The 17443-nt window shown below is 42.7% G+C and overlaps 1 protein-coding gene across 1 annotated transcript; it reads right to left on the bottom strand.

The window, feature by feature from the left end:
- Positions 1-4949: 4949 nt before the first annotated feature.
- On the bottom strand, positions 4950-5504 carry LOC140594391 (large ribosomal subunit protein uL15-like). Its single transcript, XM_072725446.1, has one exon. The coding sequence runs from the start codon at positions 5487-5489 to the stop codon at positions 4965-4967; it is 525 nt and encodes a 174-aa protein (XP_072581547.1). The 5' UTR covers positions 5490-5504; the 3' UTR covers positions 4950-4964.
- Positions 5505-17443: the final 11939 nt, after the last annotated feature.

The following is a 17443-nucleotide window of genomic DNA, read 5'->3' as shown; positions in this document are numbered from 1 at the left end:
GGGTAGAATGTGACGGGACAAGAGAAGAAACCGTGGTGTTCCCGGATTAAAAAGGACAAGAGGGGAATTTTGGCTTCTGCATTTAACTACTTCATAAATAATGAGTCGAGCTTTCCCATCCACTAGTGGAAACAGCCACTAGTCGATTAAATTATCCCTGCCCTGATGAAATTCTTATGAGTTTCATATATTATTTAGAAATCCCCTTTGCATAGAGAGTTTTAAAATTTTTACTCTTTCCACTTTAGCTCACATTTGCAGAGGGTTCAAAGGAGCACTGAGTCTCTTTCTCCTGCAGCTCTTGGCAAAAAGTTCAAAAAGTTCCCCATGGAGAGTCAAACAGCCCTCCTGGATACATCCAGACGAGGTCTGATTAGAAATAAATTTACCTGGGCTCTCCAGGGGGTGAGCTCGGGGCAAGCAGCGCTCCGTGTGAGAGCTGAGGCTCTCCAGTATCTTAGCGCCTCCTGCTCTTAGAGCCCAGGAGCCTCCCCGCAGCCCTCGCGGGCGCAGGTGACAAACAGCAGGTGCAGGCGCACATGAGGGCAGCCGCTCCGTGTGCGCGAGGCCGCCTCGAGCTGGGCGCACGTGACGGGCAGCAGGCGCAGGCGCAGATCAGAGCAGTCGCACCGCGTGCGCGAGGCCGCCTTGAAGCCTGCTCGAGCTGGGCGTGGCGCGGGTGCACGTGACGGGCGGCGCAGGCGCACATGAGGACAGCCGCACGCATGCGCGAGGCCGCCTCGAGGCCCGCTCGAGCTGGGCGAAGCGCAGGCGCAGGTGACGGGCAGCAGGCGCAGGCGCGAGGCCCACTCGAGCGGGCGTGGCCTGCGCAGCCTCCCGCCAACAGTTTCCCTCCGTGCGGCCTCGGACTTTTCTGCCCTTTCCGCGTGTGTCTCGAGGGGCAGCCGTGAGCGGGTGCGGGAGTCCTGCAGACCAGCCAAGCGTTGGCTCCGCGGGAGCGTCCTTCTGCGGACCTCGGCCGGCTGTGCCCCGCGCAGAGCGTCCGCACCCCGGTCAGCAGCTGCCCCCCCCGCCCCCGCGTGCGGCTGTCTCCCCGCCCCTGCGTGCGTGCGTACGTGAGGCCGGAAGTCCTGCGTGCCTGGCGTCAAGTCCTGCGTGCCTGGCGTCGGTGGGCTCCGAGCCTGAGGCGCCGCGTGAGAGCTGGGCCGGGGAGAGTGAGGCCGGGGCGGGGAGGGGCCGCCTTGCCGTCATCCTCCTCCTCAGGCCCTAGCTGTAGCGCCCTTCTCCTCACCCCCGCCCCCTCCTCCGCTCCCGGTCGGGTCTGCGGCACCTCTGCGCCGTGGGACCCAGGCGGTCTCCGTCGGCCTCTCTCTGGGAGCGGCGTTGCGGTAGGTTTCCGAGGTGGCGGCTGTCCAGCGTGAACTTACTAAGAACTTCACCTCAGAGGATGCTGAGGGTCGCAGTAAGATCTCCAGTATTGGTATGGCCTGTGCAATCAACACTTTTTTTTTTTTTTTAAGATTTTATTTATTCATGAGACACAGAGAGAGGCAGAGACTCCTGCAGGCAGCCCGACGTGGGACTCGATCCTGGGACCCCAGGACCACGGGATCAGGCCCTGAGCCGAAGGCGGCGCTAAACCGCTGAGGCACCGGGGCTGCCCATCAACATCTTAGTAAGTAAGTTACGTGCGCTGTGCCCTAGGGTCAACCAAGTTTCCCTCCCGGGGGTGTAAAGGTGCTGATACGGTGGTGCAGGTTGTATCCAGTTAAGGGGGTGAGTGGGGGCCCTATCTGGTCCCTGCCGGCCTAGTCCAGAGGAAAAGGTCACTTTTCTAGTTGTCTCACCCACCCAGAGGGGCCTGCTTTTTCTATTTTTTGTTCCGGTATCCTATGTGTTAGAATGTCGGCATTTCATTTTAGCTCATGTGATCACAATATGAAGTACCCCTGCTTGACTAGGGAACAGCGCGCACACACACCCTACACTGAAGAAATAGGCGACAGAAAAAAAGTGCACTATGAGTTGTGGTGGGTGTCCTATGAGTACCAAATACAATAGTCTTTTTCCTTTAAAAATCTCTCTCCTGGCAGCCCGGGTGGCTCAGCGGTTTAGCGTCTGCCTTCAGCCCCGGGCGTGAACCTGGAGACCCGGGGTCGAGTCCCACGTCGGGCTCCCTGCTTAGAGCCTGCTTCTCCCCTATGCCTGTGTCCCTGCCTCTGTCTCTCTGTGTGTTTCTCATGAATAGATAAATAAAATATAAAAAATAATAATCTGTCTCTTATTTCCTAGCCTCTATCTTTATTTCCCTTCTTCCTTACCCTCTTGTTAGATTAATTTTAATATTCAGTTCTTAGTATCGATGTAGTAGATAAAGTTAGCTTCCTGTTAAATGGCTAGACATGAGGCAGCCCGGGTGTGGTTTAGCGCCGCCTTCAGCCCAGGGCGTGATCCTTTAGACCCGGGATCGAGTCCCACTTCAGGCTCCCAGCATGGAGCCTGCTTCTCCCTCTGCCTGTGTCTCTGCCTCTGTGTGTGTGTGTGTGTGTGTGTGTGTGTGTGTGTGTGTCTCATTAATAAATAAATAAAATCTTTAAAAAAAATGGCTAGACATGGAACTAAATCGGACCCCTTTCTAAGAACATCACCTAATGTTCTCGAACCCATAATGTTTTAGTAAATAATAATAAACTCTTGGAGCTATGCTTTGCTTTTATTAATTGAATATATGTAAAATGTCCTTAAGCTACTTTCCTGTACTTTAATCTTGGTATGATTATTAGATGTAAAGGATTGGTGCTAGATGACATAAGTATCCTTAAGACAGTAAGAATGTCAGCCTCTGTCCAGTCATATGAATTCCCAGTGACTCATTTTGTCCTACCAACTGTATAATGCCTTTATCAGCAGTGTCATCTTTGCTGATGAAGAATGCATATACATGAAAACCAATACATTTGTTGTCAGTATCAACAATACTGAAAACAATATGCTTTATGTTATCTAATAAGACCCCCAAATTAATTATTAAATCTGTTTTACAAAGGAGGAAAAAAGGTAGGTTGCATGAATAGATAAGTATACAGATAATATGTACAGAAAACCTTGAAGTAAAAGGTGTATTTACTGTCTCTGCTTTGAGGGTTCTTTTTGGGAGGGATCAGGTCCTATCTGTAAGAAAAAGGAAATAGCTATGAGCTCCTAGAGCTTGAGTTCAATGATGCTGACAACTATAGCATTTGTATGTCTTAGAAGATGTGGTGCACAATGGCTCTACAAAGTCCCAGGTTAAGGCTCACTTTAATCTCTCTCTTTCCTGGCTATAGCCTTGGCAACTTCTTTCATTCAAGGAAGTAGTGATATCTATCTTCCTTCCCTCCTTCCTTTTTCCCTTCCTCCCTCCCTCCATCCTCCCTCTCTCCTTCCTTCTGCCTTGGCTTGCCTTTTCCTTTTTTTTTTTTTATTCCCTCCCTCCCTCCCTCCCTCCCTCCCCTCCTCCCTCCCTGGAGGAGTAGAGGCAGAAGGAGAGAAAAATCCCAAGCCGACTCTCCGTTGAGGGTGGAGCCTCACCTGGGTCTCCATCCCAGGACCTGGAGATCATGACCTGAGCCCAAACCAAAAGTCGGATGTTCAACCAACTGAGCCACCAGGCACCCCAAGGAGGTGGCCATGCCTTAAATCGCTCCTTGCTGATAAGGAAGGAATTGTCAGTAAGAATTGTTTAGTACTTTACTGGCAGAAATTTATGGTACAAACCTAGTAAACAGCAGTGTTTTTGAAAGTTAACAGAATTCTATATCAATATGTAAACTTTATAATGTGATATCTATGAGGGCAAGAATCTTTATTCCATTTATTGCTGTATCCCAAGTCTAGAACCATGCCTAGTATAATAGACACTTAGTAGTTGAATGAAAGAAAAAAGCCAAATGCATGTAAAGAGGAAGAAAGTACTGGGCAGCAAATGCAGAGAGCGGATATTCTACCCACCTTGAATTTTATAAATATGGAAAGTGTCCAGAGAGACATTGAGTTTAAAATACCTTTAAAAAAAAGATTTATTTATTTATTCATGAGAGAGACAGAGACACAGGCAGAGGGAGAAGCAGGCTCCATGCAGGGGGACTCGATCCCGAGTCTCCAGGATCACGCCCTGGGCTGAAGGCCGGCACTAAACCGCTGAGCCACCCAGGGATCCCTGGAACAACATAGTTTATTTTTAAATTTATGTATTTGAGAGAGAGAGAGTGAAAGAGCGAACATGAGCAGGGGTAGGGGCAGAGACAGAGGGAGAAGTAGGCCCCTAACTGAGCAGGGAGCCTAACACAGGACTCCCAGGATCATGACCCAAGCTGAAGGCAGATGCTCAACCACTGAGGCACCCAGGCATCCCTAGACCTTCTTTTTTAAAGAACAGTTTTAGATTTACAGAAAAATGGAAAAGATAATACAGAGTTTTATCTTTACCTCACATTCAGTTATTTTTAAAATTTTTTTAAAAAAGGTTTATTTGAGAGAGAGACAGAGCAGGAGGAGGGGCAGAAGGAGATGAAGGAGGTGGCTTCTCGCTGAGCAGGGAGCCCGACTAGGGGCTGGATCCCAGAACCCTGGGATCATGACCCAAGCTGAAGGGAGATGCTAAACCAACTGAGTCACCCAGGTGCCCCTTCACATCCAGTTATTATTTGTTAAAGATTTATTTATTTATTTATGAGAGACAGAGGCAGGCTCCATGCCGGGAGCCCGATGTGGGACTCAATCCTGGGACTCCAGGATCATGCCCCAGGGCGAAGGCAGGTGCCCAACCTGAGCCACCCAGGTGTCCCCACATCCAGTTATTAACATAATGTGGCACATTTGTCATAGTTTATGAGTCAACATCTGTACATCATCATTAACTAAAGTCCATTACCCAGATTTCCTTAGTTTTTTACCTAATGTCTTTTTTTCTGTTCTAGGATCCCATCAAAGGATACCACATTACATTTAGTCATCATGTACCCTTAGGCTCCTCCTAGACTATGACAGTTTCTTTCTTTCTTTCTTTTTTTTTTTTTTGAAAAGCACTTGTTAGCATTTAATGAACCTCCCCCTATGTGGCTTGAAGTTACTAGAATGCAGGCACCCCCCACACCCTTTATGTTCTCCTCAGCTCTTATACTGAAGAATTTGGCCTTCATGATGAGAGACTGTTTTAGGAGCTTTCCCTTTCCCAAAACTTTGTAGTAGCCCGATTGCACCACATCGATAATAGGAGCAGCTCCAGTCTTGTTTTTGGTGGCATTTACCCGTGTCTGCTCACTGACTAAGGTCCACAGTTTATCAAGGTTGACAGTTGGGCAGAAGCTCTGGTTCCTCTTTAAGTGGTAATGTCTCATACCAACTTTTCCAAAGTAACCTGGGTGATATTTGTCAAAGTTGATCCTGTGATGATACATGCCACCAGCCTTCCGGTGCTTGCCAATGCGGCTGTGGCCATAGCTCACATGACCCCGAAGTTTCTGGGTCTTCCTCAGTCTAGATGGCATGTTGGCAGCCCAGAGGAAAAAAGGCAACTGTGACAGATTCTTAGACTTTTTTTTTGAGGATTACTGCTCAGGTATTTTGTAGAATGCCCCTCTATTGGAATTTGGTATTTTTCTCATGGTTGGACTGAGGTTATAGATTTTTGGGAGGAAGACACAGAGGTAAAGTGCCATTTTCATCACATCACCAGAGTACATACTGTAAACGTGACTTATCATAGTTGATGTTGCCTTCAGTCACCTGGCTGAGGTTGTGTTAGGTTTCTCTACTTTTCTTTTCCCCTTTCCATACTATACTCTTTAGAAGGAAGTTCTATATGTGCAGCTCACAGGTAAGAGTAGGGAGTTGGGCAGCCTGGGTGGCTCAGCGGTTTAGCGCCGCCTTCAGCCCAGGGCGTGATCCTGGAGACCTGGGATTGAGTCCCATGTTGGGCTCCCTGCATGGAGCCTGCTTTTCCCTCTGCCTGTGTCTCTGCGCCCCCACCCCCTGTCTCTCATGAATAAATAAATAAAATCTTAAAAAAAATTTATGAAAAAAAAAAGACGGAGTTATGCTCCCTCTAAGGGTGGAGTGTCTTCATAAATTCTTTGGAATTCTGCATGGGAGATTTGTTTCTTCCACCCTGTTAATTCATTTGTAAATATTAGTATGGATTCATGGATTTTATTTTATATTTTGGGTCATAATCCCATATGTCTCATTGAATTTATTTCACACATTATTCCAGCTTTGGCCACTGGAAGCTTATTCAGTTGGCTACTGTGTACCTTTAACATGTCCCATTGACATAGGGCTTTTGTTTTGAGTACTTCCTTACTCTCTGGCACAATAAGGTGTTTCAGCTTTTTCAACTGGTATATTTTCTGCTCCAGGCCCAAATCAGCCTTTTTCCAGGAATCTCTAGTTCCTGTTATTGGAGAATAGGATTATATAAACCAAGATCTGGGTGCTGGGTATGCTTGTTGCTAGTAGAGTTACAGTGCATTTTTAAAATTAGCTTTTCAAAGATAGTTTTATTGATACTATAGAATTCTGCTACTTACTACAATCACTGAATAATTCAGAGTACTCAGAAAGCATTGGCATCTCATTCAGCAACAATATTTCCCTTGTGTTGGAATTTAGACTTCTAAGCTAATCATTTATGATGTAGTTTAAAATTTAAAGTGCTTGGTTTTGGATTTCTATTAATTAGAATAATGTAAGGTATCCAATAATATAAGTTGAACATATGCTTACGTTGTAGATGATTATTTCTAAGTATAGTCATTTTTTTCAGTGAATATTTTTGTTATTTAAAATTTGTAGGGATGTCTGGGTGGCTCAGTCAGTTAAGTGCCTTCAGTTCAGGTCTTGGGATCAAACCCTACATCAGGCTCTTTGCTCAGTGGTGAGTCTGCTTCTTCCTCTTCTTCTAATCTCTCTTGCTCTCTCTCAAATAAATATTTAAAAAATATTTGTAGTTATTTAAAATTTGTAGTTATTTAAAACATTTCAAAAGATACAAGGTTACAAAATAAAAGTAATATAAACAGATATACAGGGTGAAGTATATATTTCATCCAGTTTTCATCCAGCCTTCCCCCCAACATCTGCTATAGGTACCTATTTAAATTAGTTTCTTGTGTACCTTCCAAGTGTTTCTTTTGCAAATACAAATATATTATTTTCCCTCCTTTCTTACATATAAAGTAGCATGCTAGAAATATATAGTACTGTTTTGCAGGTAATAACGCCTGATTATAGAACTGTAAAATATTAGAGTTTGGAAAGACCTTATATTTGAATCCATTTATTAAAAAAACTGTTATTGAGCTCCTATGTGCTAGGTAGGTGCTAAGTACCAGAGTGGAGAACAAATACTTCCTCTTCTCAAGGAGCTCATAGTCTGATGAGAAATTCCTTTTACAGAACCTCTGCTTTGTCACTGTGCAGCCTCAGCTTAAAGAGGTATTCACTACCTGCAGAGACTCATCTATTTATTAATAGGTTTCTGTTTTGGGGGCACCTGGGTGGCTCAGTGGTTGAGCATCTGCCTTTGGCTTGGGTCATGATCCCAGGATCCTGGGATTGAGTTCTGCGTTGGATTCCCCAAAGGGATCCTGCTTCTCCCTCTCCCTGTGTCTCTTCCTCTCATTCTGTGTGTCTCATGAATATGTAAATAAAATCTTTAAAAAAAATTCTGTTTTTATAATTCCTAATTGTGAACTGAAACTTTCTTTGTAACTTGAATCTCTTTTGGTTTGGACTTTCTAATTTTTTAAAAAATTTTATTTGAGAGAGACAGCACAAGTTAGTGCAGAGGGGGGAGGGCAGAAGTGGTAAAAGCAGACTCTCCTCCCTGAGCAGGGAGCCCGATGTGGGGCTGGATCCCAGGACCCTGGGATCGTGACCTGAGCAGAAGGCAGATGCCTAACTAAGCAACCCAGGCACCCGTGGCTTGGATTCTTATATCATGAAATGTTGAACATATTATGTCTTCTTTGAGCCTAATAACTCAAAAGGTACACGTGGATTGCTGGTATAAGAATTTTCTTTCATTCTCCACTTAATCAAGAGGTTTACTCCCTGCCCCCTGCTTTTGACTAATTTCTTTTAGGGATTGAGTGATGAACTTGCCTTTGTGGATATCGATAAAGGCAAATTGGTGAGACAGTGGATCTTCAAAATGGCAGTCTTTTCATGAAAATGCCAAACGTTGTTTCTAACAAAGGTTAATGTCATAGTTAAGTACTATAAATATTCTTTTTTTTTTAAAGGATTTATTTGTATATTCATGATAGAGGCAGAGACACAGGCAGAGGGAGAAGCAGGTTCCATGCCAGATGCCCAACGCGGGACTCGATCCTGGGACTCCAGGATCGCGCCCTGGGCCAAAGGCAGGCACCAAACTGCTGAGCCACTCAGGGATCCCCAGTACTATAAATATTCTAATGCTACATGAGTAAATAAGAAAATCATCTTTATTTCTCTTTATGAAAACTTCCTCAGTTCTTATAAAGCTGGTTGCTCCCTACTCTGTACATTTAAAACATCTTGTTAAGATTTCTTTATTTCTTTATTTCTCTTTTTCTTTCTTTCTTCTTGTTCTGATTTCATTAGATTTTACTTCCATTTGTTTTCAGGGTTTCCTACAGCACCAGACTGAGTCTTGTGAGCAGCAGTAATAGTAGTTATCATAACAGTTATTAATTGATTGTTTTATTCTAGCACTTGTGCTAGAGCTAAGCACTTTATGTATATTGTTTAATCCTTAGCACAACTCTGTGAGGTTTTACAGATGATGCATCTGTGAACTGAAGTTAAATAAAATGGAGTAAGGATTTGAACCCAGTTCTATTTGACTCAAAAGCCTAAGTTCCTTTTTTTTGTTTTGCTTTTTAAAGATTTTATTTATTTAGTTGAAAGAGAGAGAGAGCACAAGTTGGGAGGGGAGGGGCAAGTGGGGAGGAAGAAGTAGACTCCCTGCTGAGCAGGGAGCCAGAAGGTGGGGCTCAGTTGCAGGACCCTGAGATCATGACCTGCACTGAAGGCAGACTCTTAACCAACTGAGCCACCCAGGTGCCCCATCAAAAGCCTAAGTTCTTCACAACTGTACTCTATTTACTTGGTACCCGTGAGATAATTACTTGAAACAAATGAATAAACCAAGATCTCCCTTGAGGACCTTTTCACACCACTTCTCTCTTTACATAAATATTCTCACTTACTAGTCTAATATACATTTTGACCTCTTACTCTATGAAGTACAAAAGATATGTTAGGAGGTTTCTCAAAAATGTACGAAGAATGGGGCTCCTGGGTGGATCAGTTGGTTAAGTGTCTGCCTTGGGCGCCCAAGGTCTTGGGATGAAGCCCTGCTTTGGGTTTCTTGCTCAGCAGGGAGCCTGCTTCTCCCTCTTCCTCTGCCTGCTGCTCTCCCTACTTGTGCTGTCACTTGCTTGCTCTCTCTGTCAAATAAAATCTTTTTTTTTTTTAATGTGCAAGGAAAACTTATTGAAGTTTAGTAAAACTTAGTGAAGTGCTTTGGGCATAGTAGATCTAAGGAAGCCTACTCTTCAGTAAACTGTGGTGATTGAGCCAAACAGGAAATGTGTACTTAAATGTCAGATGCTTTCTTCCATAATATGTTTTCTATTCAAATTTTCCCCCAGATTACTTTGTCACTGCAAACTCCAGCATAGTGATTATCATAGCAGGTGCACACCAGATAAAAGGAGAAACACACCTTGATTTAGTCCAGCAAAATGTGTCCATGTTTAAATGAATGATTCTCAGTATTATCTAGTACAGCCCATGCTGCAAACTGATTGTTTCCAATCCAGGTCAGCTTGTTTTGATTGTTCAGTGAAGAATTTTTGTGGGATGGGAGTGGGTTTAGTAACTTGGTAGGAAAAAAAAGATTCTTTAAAGATATATATATATATACACACTTATTTACTTTTAGAAAGGAGAGAGCATGAGCAAGGGGGAGGGGGAGAGGGAGAGGGAGAGGATCCTCAAGCTAACTTCCCACGGAACATGGAGCCCGGCCCATGGCATGATCCCAGGACCTTTAGATCATGGCCTGAGCCGAAATCAAGAGTTGGCTGCTTAACAGACTGAGCTATCAGGTGCCCTGAAGAAAACATTTAAATTCTGAATTGATATTATAACCAGAATGTGTTCTGATCTTTTAAAGTAACATGTATTTTGCACAGTTGTAATCAGTGTATATGTACTATAATGATTTCCTTAAACACTAGCACATATGGGGATCCCTGGGTGGCGCAGTGGTTTGGCGCCTGCCTTTGGCCCAGAGTGCGATCTTGGAGACCCGGGATTGAATCCCACATCGGGCTCCCGGTGCATGGAGCCTGCTTCTCCTTCTGCCTGTGTCTCTGCCTCTCTCTCTTTCTCTCTCTGTGACTATCATAAATAAATAAAAATTAAAAAAAAACCACTAGCACATATGAAAGCATAATTTGCTTGATCATACAACTTTTGAAGTTTACATTCTAAAGGCTCTCATATCTGAGCAGTTTTCCAGATTATTAAGGGTGCAGAAGTGAAAGTAGCACTCTAGTTTACCACCTGACTTCCCAGAATTGTACAGCTCCTCACTAGTGCATGAATAAAGTGGACAAATTCAAGATACATTTTGGAGATAAAATGTGCAAGACTGTTGATTGTATGTAGTGAGGGACAGGGAGGAATAAAAAATAATTTCTGGGTTTTTTTTTCCTTGAGCAACTGATTGGTTGGTGGCTTGCATTTACTTGGGTTGGATGCTTTTAAGGGGGTGGGAGTCAGGAAAGGAGAGGGTGTTGGGTTGCAGGGAGAAAAATCAAGACTTCCAATTGAGATATGTTAAATTTGAGATATCTGAAGACTTTCAGGAAGAAATACCAAACAAGTTGCTGATTGAGTCTGGAGCTCAAAAATCTGGGCTGGGATATTCAGTCAAATACTGTATTTTAAAGTCATTTGGAATAGATTTTGTCTGCAGGTAGGACAAAACTGAGTATGTGATTACATTTATGCATTTAATTTTTGATATTGAGGAACTGTTATTTAAATTTTGTTTGATCTTTAAAAAGAAAAAAATGGGATGCCTGGGTGGCTTAGTGGTTGAACGCCTCCCTTCGGCCCGGGGTGTGATCCTGGAGTCCCAGGATCGAATCCCATATCAGGCTCCCTGCGTGGAGCCTGCTTCTCTCTCTGTGTCTCTGCCTCTCTCTCTCTCTCTTATGAATAAATAAATAAAAATCTTTAAAATAAATTTTGTTTGATAATTTTATTAAATATTTAATGGCTACAAGCAGTATCTCTGTCTTCTTTTCCCTTTACCCTCCATTTTAAATAAGTAGCTATTAAAATTTTTATTGTTTATAAAACATTTTTGTTTCTACGTACACTTTTCTCCATCCTCTTTTTAAAAATAAATTTTAAGTACTCCCCACATCTAATGTGGGGCTCAAACTTACAACCTCAAGATCAAGAGTTGCATGCTTCTCCAACTGAGCCAGCCATCCTCTTCTTTAGTTAAAATAACATATCATGAAGGTCACTCCATAAATTTAGACGTGTCAAATACTATGGAGTGACTTTGGCTTTGTGCTAAGTTTTGCAATCAGAAAGTGTTACTCCTCCAACTTTGTTCTTTTCAAGATTGTTTTGGCTCTTCTGAGGCCTTTGCATTTCCACATGAATTTTAGAACCAGCTTGTCAATTTCTGCAAAAAAGCCTGCAGAGATTTTGATAAAGAGTACATTGAATTTGTAGACTAGTTTTGGTAGTGTTTCTACCTTGATAATAGTAAATCTTCTGATTGATGTCCATAGGCTGTCTTCCCATTTATTTATTTAGGACTTCTCTAATTACTTTTCAGCAATATTTTATAGTTTTCAGCCTACACATCTACTTTTTTGATTTTTAGATTAGATCTTAGGTAGTAGATTCTTAGAATTTTCTATATACAAAATCATATTGTCTGTGAATAATAGTTTTATTTTTCCTTTCTAATCTGAATAGCTTTTCTTTCTTGCATAATTGCCTTGGCTAGGACCTCCAATACAGTATTGCATAAAAGTGGTGAGAGTGGGCATCCTTATCTTAGTTTCCAATTTAAGGATAATGTAAACCGAATGTTTTTCATAGATACTCTTTATTAGGGATATTCCCTTCTATTCCTGGTTTGTTGAGGATTTCTACCATGAATAGTGGATTTTGTCAAATGCTTTTTAAAAAAGATTTGAGAGAGGGAGATTTTGTCAAATGCCATTTTTTTTTTTTTAAAGATTTATTTGAGAGGAGAATGAGCAGGGGGCGGGCAGGGGAAGAGGGAGAAGCAAGCTCCCCACTGAGCAGGGAGCCTGACTCAGGGCTCAATCTCAGGACCCTGCCAAAGACAGAGAGCCATCCAGATGCCCTGTCAAATGCTTTTTGTCTCGAGACTTTTTTTTTTTCTTTGTACTCTATTAATGTAACATGCCAATTGGCTTTTGGATGTTAAGGCAATTCTGGGATAAATCTCCCTTAGTCATTATGTATAATCCATTTTAATGCTGTTGGACTTGGTTTGCTAACATTTTGTTGAGGATGTTCCCGTTTATATTCTTGAGGAAAAAGGTTTTCCGGGGGGGGGGTCTTTGTTTACCTTTTGGTAATACTGTCTTCATAGAATGAGTAGTGAAGTATCCCTTCTTCCATTTTCTGGAAGAGTCTGTGGAGGACTGGTATTGTTTGAATGTTTAGAATTCCCTACTGAAGGCACTTGGGCTCAGGCTTTGCTTTTGGAAGATTTCCCAGTTACTGATTTAATCTCTTTGTTGTAGATCTATTCAGATTTTCTATTTCTGTTAGTTTCATAGTTTGTGTCTTTCTAGGAATTTACCCATTTAATGTAAATTATCTAATTTGTTGGCATCTAGTTGTTCATAGTATTTCCATATAATCTTATTTCTCTGAGGTCAATAGTAATAATCCCCTCTTTCATTCCTGATTTTGGTAATTTGATTCCTCTCCTTTTTCTTGGTCAGTCTAGCTTGGCCAGCCTAAGCTTTTTAATTTTGTTATTTTTTTCAAAGAACTATTTATTTTATTTTATATTTTATTTTATTTATTTTATTTTTATTTATTTATTTTATTTATTTATTTATTTTATTTTATTATTTTATTTATTTTATTTTATTTTATTATTTTTTTAATTTTATTTTATTATTTTATTTATTTTATTTTATTTTATTTATTTTATTTTATTTTATTTATTTTTTATGATAGTCACACAGAGAGAGAGGCAGAGACATAGGCAGAGGGAGAAGCAGGCTCCATGCACCGGGAGCCCGACGTGGGATTCGATCCCGGGTCTCCAGGATCGCGCCCTGGGCCAAAGGCAGGCGCCAAACCGCTGCGCCACCCAGGGATCCCAAGAACTCACTTTCGATGTCAATTTTTTTTTCTCTATTGACTTTTTCTATTTTGCTTCATTTTTATTTCCATCCTAATCTTCATTATCTTTTCTTCTCTTTCCTTTGGGTTTAGTGTGCACTTCTTTTTCTTATTTTTTAAGATGGAAGGTTAGGTTATTGATTTGGAATCTTTCTTGTTTGGTAGTGGGCATTTACAGGTATTGGTTTCCTTTTAGGCTCTGAGAAGCTGCATCCCATGAAATTTGGTATACTGTGTTTTTGTTTTACTTGTCTCAAGTATTTTTATATTTCTCAATATTTTCCCCCTCTTTTGAGGAGCAAGAGCTAAGTTTTTAAATTTTTCTTGTATTTGAAGTACTCCTTGAGGACATGGTTGGCCCAAGATTCTATGGCATAGTCCTTAACTACCACAGAACAGCAACCAGTCACTTTATAGGGTTTTCCCTCTATCACTTTTACAGACTAATTAGGTTAATTTGGTGTTAGCACAAAAGAGAGTCACCAAAGTTTGTGTACACACACACACACACACACACACACTCTCATATTTGGATGGAAGACACAAAGATGATGGGCTTGGTACTTCTCTAAGGCTTTGGCATCTTGATTATTTCTACATGCTAGGCCATTGTAGATGAGGGCAGCCTTCAGCATCTTGTGAAGCCGTATTAACATCCACTAACAGCAGCAGTGCCTTCCTAGGCCTTGGCAGTAGGTTATGAGTGGAGGCAAAACTTACATGGCACCTGAGCCTCTGCCTCTGTTTAACTTGGCAGTGGGAGGAAGAGTCTCTTACGATTTTGTTTTGAACCACTCACTCATTACTTAGGGGAGTGTGTTGTTTGTCAAATATTTGTGTATTTTTCATATTTATGTTTTTTTTTTTTTTTCCAGATTTCTATTCTGGCATGAGAATATACTTTGTATTTCAACTCTCTGAGATTTGTTAAGATTTATTTTGTGGCCTGGCATGGAAAAGATTGCATGTGCCCTTGAGCATATATATTCTGCTGTTGTTGGGGGTTCTGTGTCACTTAGTTCTAATTGGTTGGTAGTATTTGGCTGTTCAGGTCTTCTCGCTCTTTGGTGATTACCTGAATAGTTCTATCCATAATCAAGAGTGGGGTGTTGGAACTTTTGATTTTTATTATTGAGTTGTTTACTTTTACCTTAGTTTTGCTTGATGTATCTTAAGGGCCTATGTTTATAATGGTTATAACTTACTGATGAATTACTCTTTATTATTTTAAAATATCCCTTTGTTTCTAGTAACTTAAAAAATTTGATACTAATAGAATTACTCACGTTAACATTTGTATGGTGTATAAATTTCCATCCTTTAGCCTTAAACTTATTTATATCTATTGTTTTAATTCCAGTGTAGTTAACAGTGTTATAGGACACTCAACTGATTATGCCACCCAGGCACCCCACAAGTTCTTCGTATTAGCTGGAGAAGATTACAGGGAAGAGGCATGCTATGGTCAGAGTAGTCCTTTTTTCCCTTTGTTTTTTTCTAAGAACCCTTGAAATCCATTCATATAAAGGTCAAAACTTATCTGTAGTTCAAAGTTTAAAACTGTCACTTTTGGGCAGCCCCAGTGGTGCAGCAGTTTAGTGCTGCCTGCAGCCTGGGGCGTGATCCTGGAGACCTGGGATCGAGTGCCACGTCGGGCTCCCTGCATGGAGCCTGCTTCTCCCTCTGCCTGTGTCTCTGCCTCTCTGTGTGTGTCTCTATGAATAAATAAATCTTTACAAAAAAATAAAATAAAACTGTCACTTTCGTGTTTGGAGAATCTCTGCCAAGATGATAGACCCTATCCCCGGAGAGATTTTAGTTTAGTGGATTTGGGGCAACACTTAAGACATCTGAATTTGATAGTTCTGTTGAACCTTCCTATTTGAAAACCACTTAGGGCAATTATAACAGCTTTGCTAATACTTAAAAAAATGCCCTGTCATATAATACCGTGTAATAAAAAGAATTTTTGGTGTCTTTTTCTCAGTTCCAATGTAGAATGAAGTTTGCTGGGGTCTCTCTGAAGGACCTGAATTTAGATTTGGAACTGATAAAGATCCTGAGCAGTGGGAAATGACCACAAAGTAGTTGCCAGGTAATATGTCAGTTTTGCATTTTCTTTTATTTTTGTGTGATCATATTCACCAGGTTATAAATTCTCAAGCAGTCAGGGACTGAGTCCATCTCACTCACTGCTAAGCCTGCCCCTAAACACTGTAGGTATTCTCTTGTTGACAATATATTTTCCAAACTGTTATATAGTTGTAAAATTGATTTCATATTAATTTCTGTAGCTCTGTACTTATCCTCAGGACTGTTTACCTTAAATAACCAACTGGTGTAAGAAATTTCTAGGGGAAAAAATAATAAGAAATTTCTAGGGGAAATTCATGGAAACATTTCAGTTTTGTGGCACTGTCAAGCTAGGTTGTCACAAAATGGATGTTCAGTGACAATTATTTCTTCTAAAGTTAACTTCTGATAGAGGAGGGGCCAGATGGCGGAAGAGTAGGGTCCCCAAATCACCTGTCCCCACCAAATTACCTAGATAACATTCAAATCATCCTGAAAATCTACGAATTCGGCCTGAGATTTAAAGAGAGATCAGCTGAAACGCTGCAATGAGAAGAGTTCGCGCTTCTATCAAGGTAGGAAGACGGGGAAAAAGAAATAAAGAAACAAAAGGCCTCCAAGGGGGAGGGGCCCGCGAGGAGCCGGGCTAAGGCCGGGGCGAGTGCCCCCAGGACAGGAGAGCCCTGTCCTGGAAAAGCAGGAGCTGCACCAACCTTCCGGGGCAGAAAGGCACCTGCAGGGAGTTAGATCAGGACCCCAGGAGGGAGGGGATGCCCTCGGGCTCCTTGGGACACTAACAGACACCTGCACGCCCAGGAGAGTGCGCCACACCCCGCGGCCGAGCTCCCTGAAGGGCTGCAGCGCACGGGGACGGGAGCAGCTCAGAGAGGCTCGGGCGGTGGCTCCGCGGAGGGGGCTGCGCGGCTCTGGGAGCAGCTCGGAGGGGCTCCGGCGGCGGCTCCGCGGAGAGGCCGGGAGCGCGAATCCAACAGCGCAGGCCCCGGAGCACAGGGCGCCGGGACACAGCCCAGGATCCGGCCTCGCCCCGGGACAGGCAGAGGCCGGGAGGGCCCAGGACAGCAAGGACGCTCCTGCCCGGAGCTGAGGAGATCAGCGGCCCCGCCCCGGAGCCTCCAGGCCCTGCAGACGGAGAGCTCCGGAGTTACTGCAGGAGCTGAATCCAGGTTTCCAGAGCTGCCGCAGCCACTGGGGTTGTTCCTCCTGGGGCCTAGCAGGGTAAACAACCCCCACTGAGCCCTGCACCAGGCAGGGGGCAGAGCAGCTCCCCCAAGTGCTAACACCTGAAAATCAGCACAACAGGCCCCTCCCCCAGAAGACCAGCTAGACGGACAAGTTCCAGGGGAAGTCAAGGGACTTAAAGTATACAGAATCAGAATATACTCCCCCGTGTTTTTTTTTTTTTCTTTTTGATTTCTGATTGCTTCCCCCACCCTTTTTTCCCCCTTTCTTTCTCTTTTTCTTCTCCTTTTCCTTTTTTCTTTCTTTTTTCTTTGTTCTTTTTCTCTTTTCTTTCCTTCTTTCTCTTTTTCTCCTTTTCCCAATACAACTTGTTTTTGGCCACTCTGCACTGAGCAAAAGGACTAGAAGGAAAACCTCACCTCAAAAGAAAGAATCAGAAACAGTCCTCTCTCCCACAGAGTTACAAAATCTGGATTACAATTCAAGGTCAGAAAGCCAATTCAGAAGCACTATTATATAGCTACTGGTGGCTCTAGAAAAAAGCATAAAGGACTCAAGAGACTTCATGACTGCAGAATTTAGATCCAATCAGGCAGAAATTAAAAATCAATTGAATGAGATGCAATCCAAACTAGAAGTCCTAACGACGAGGGTTAACAAGGTGGAAGAACGAGTGAGTGACATAGAAGACAAGTTGGTGGCAAAGAGGGAAACTGAGGAAAAAAGAGACAAAAGACCATGAAGACAGATTAAG

Source organism: Vulpes vulpes, chromosome 11 (assembly GCF_048418805.1).
Source record: "Vulpes vulpes isolate BD-2025 chromosome 11, VulVul3, whole genome shotgun sequence".
Lineage (NCBI taxonomy): Eukaryota > Metazoa > Chordata > Mammalia > Carnivora > Canidae > Vulpes > Vulpes vulpes.
The sequence above is the reverse complement of the archived record's forward strand: the minus strand, read 5'-3'. Positions and strand labels throughout refer to the sequence as shown.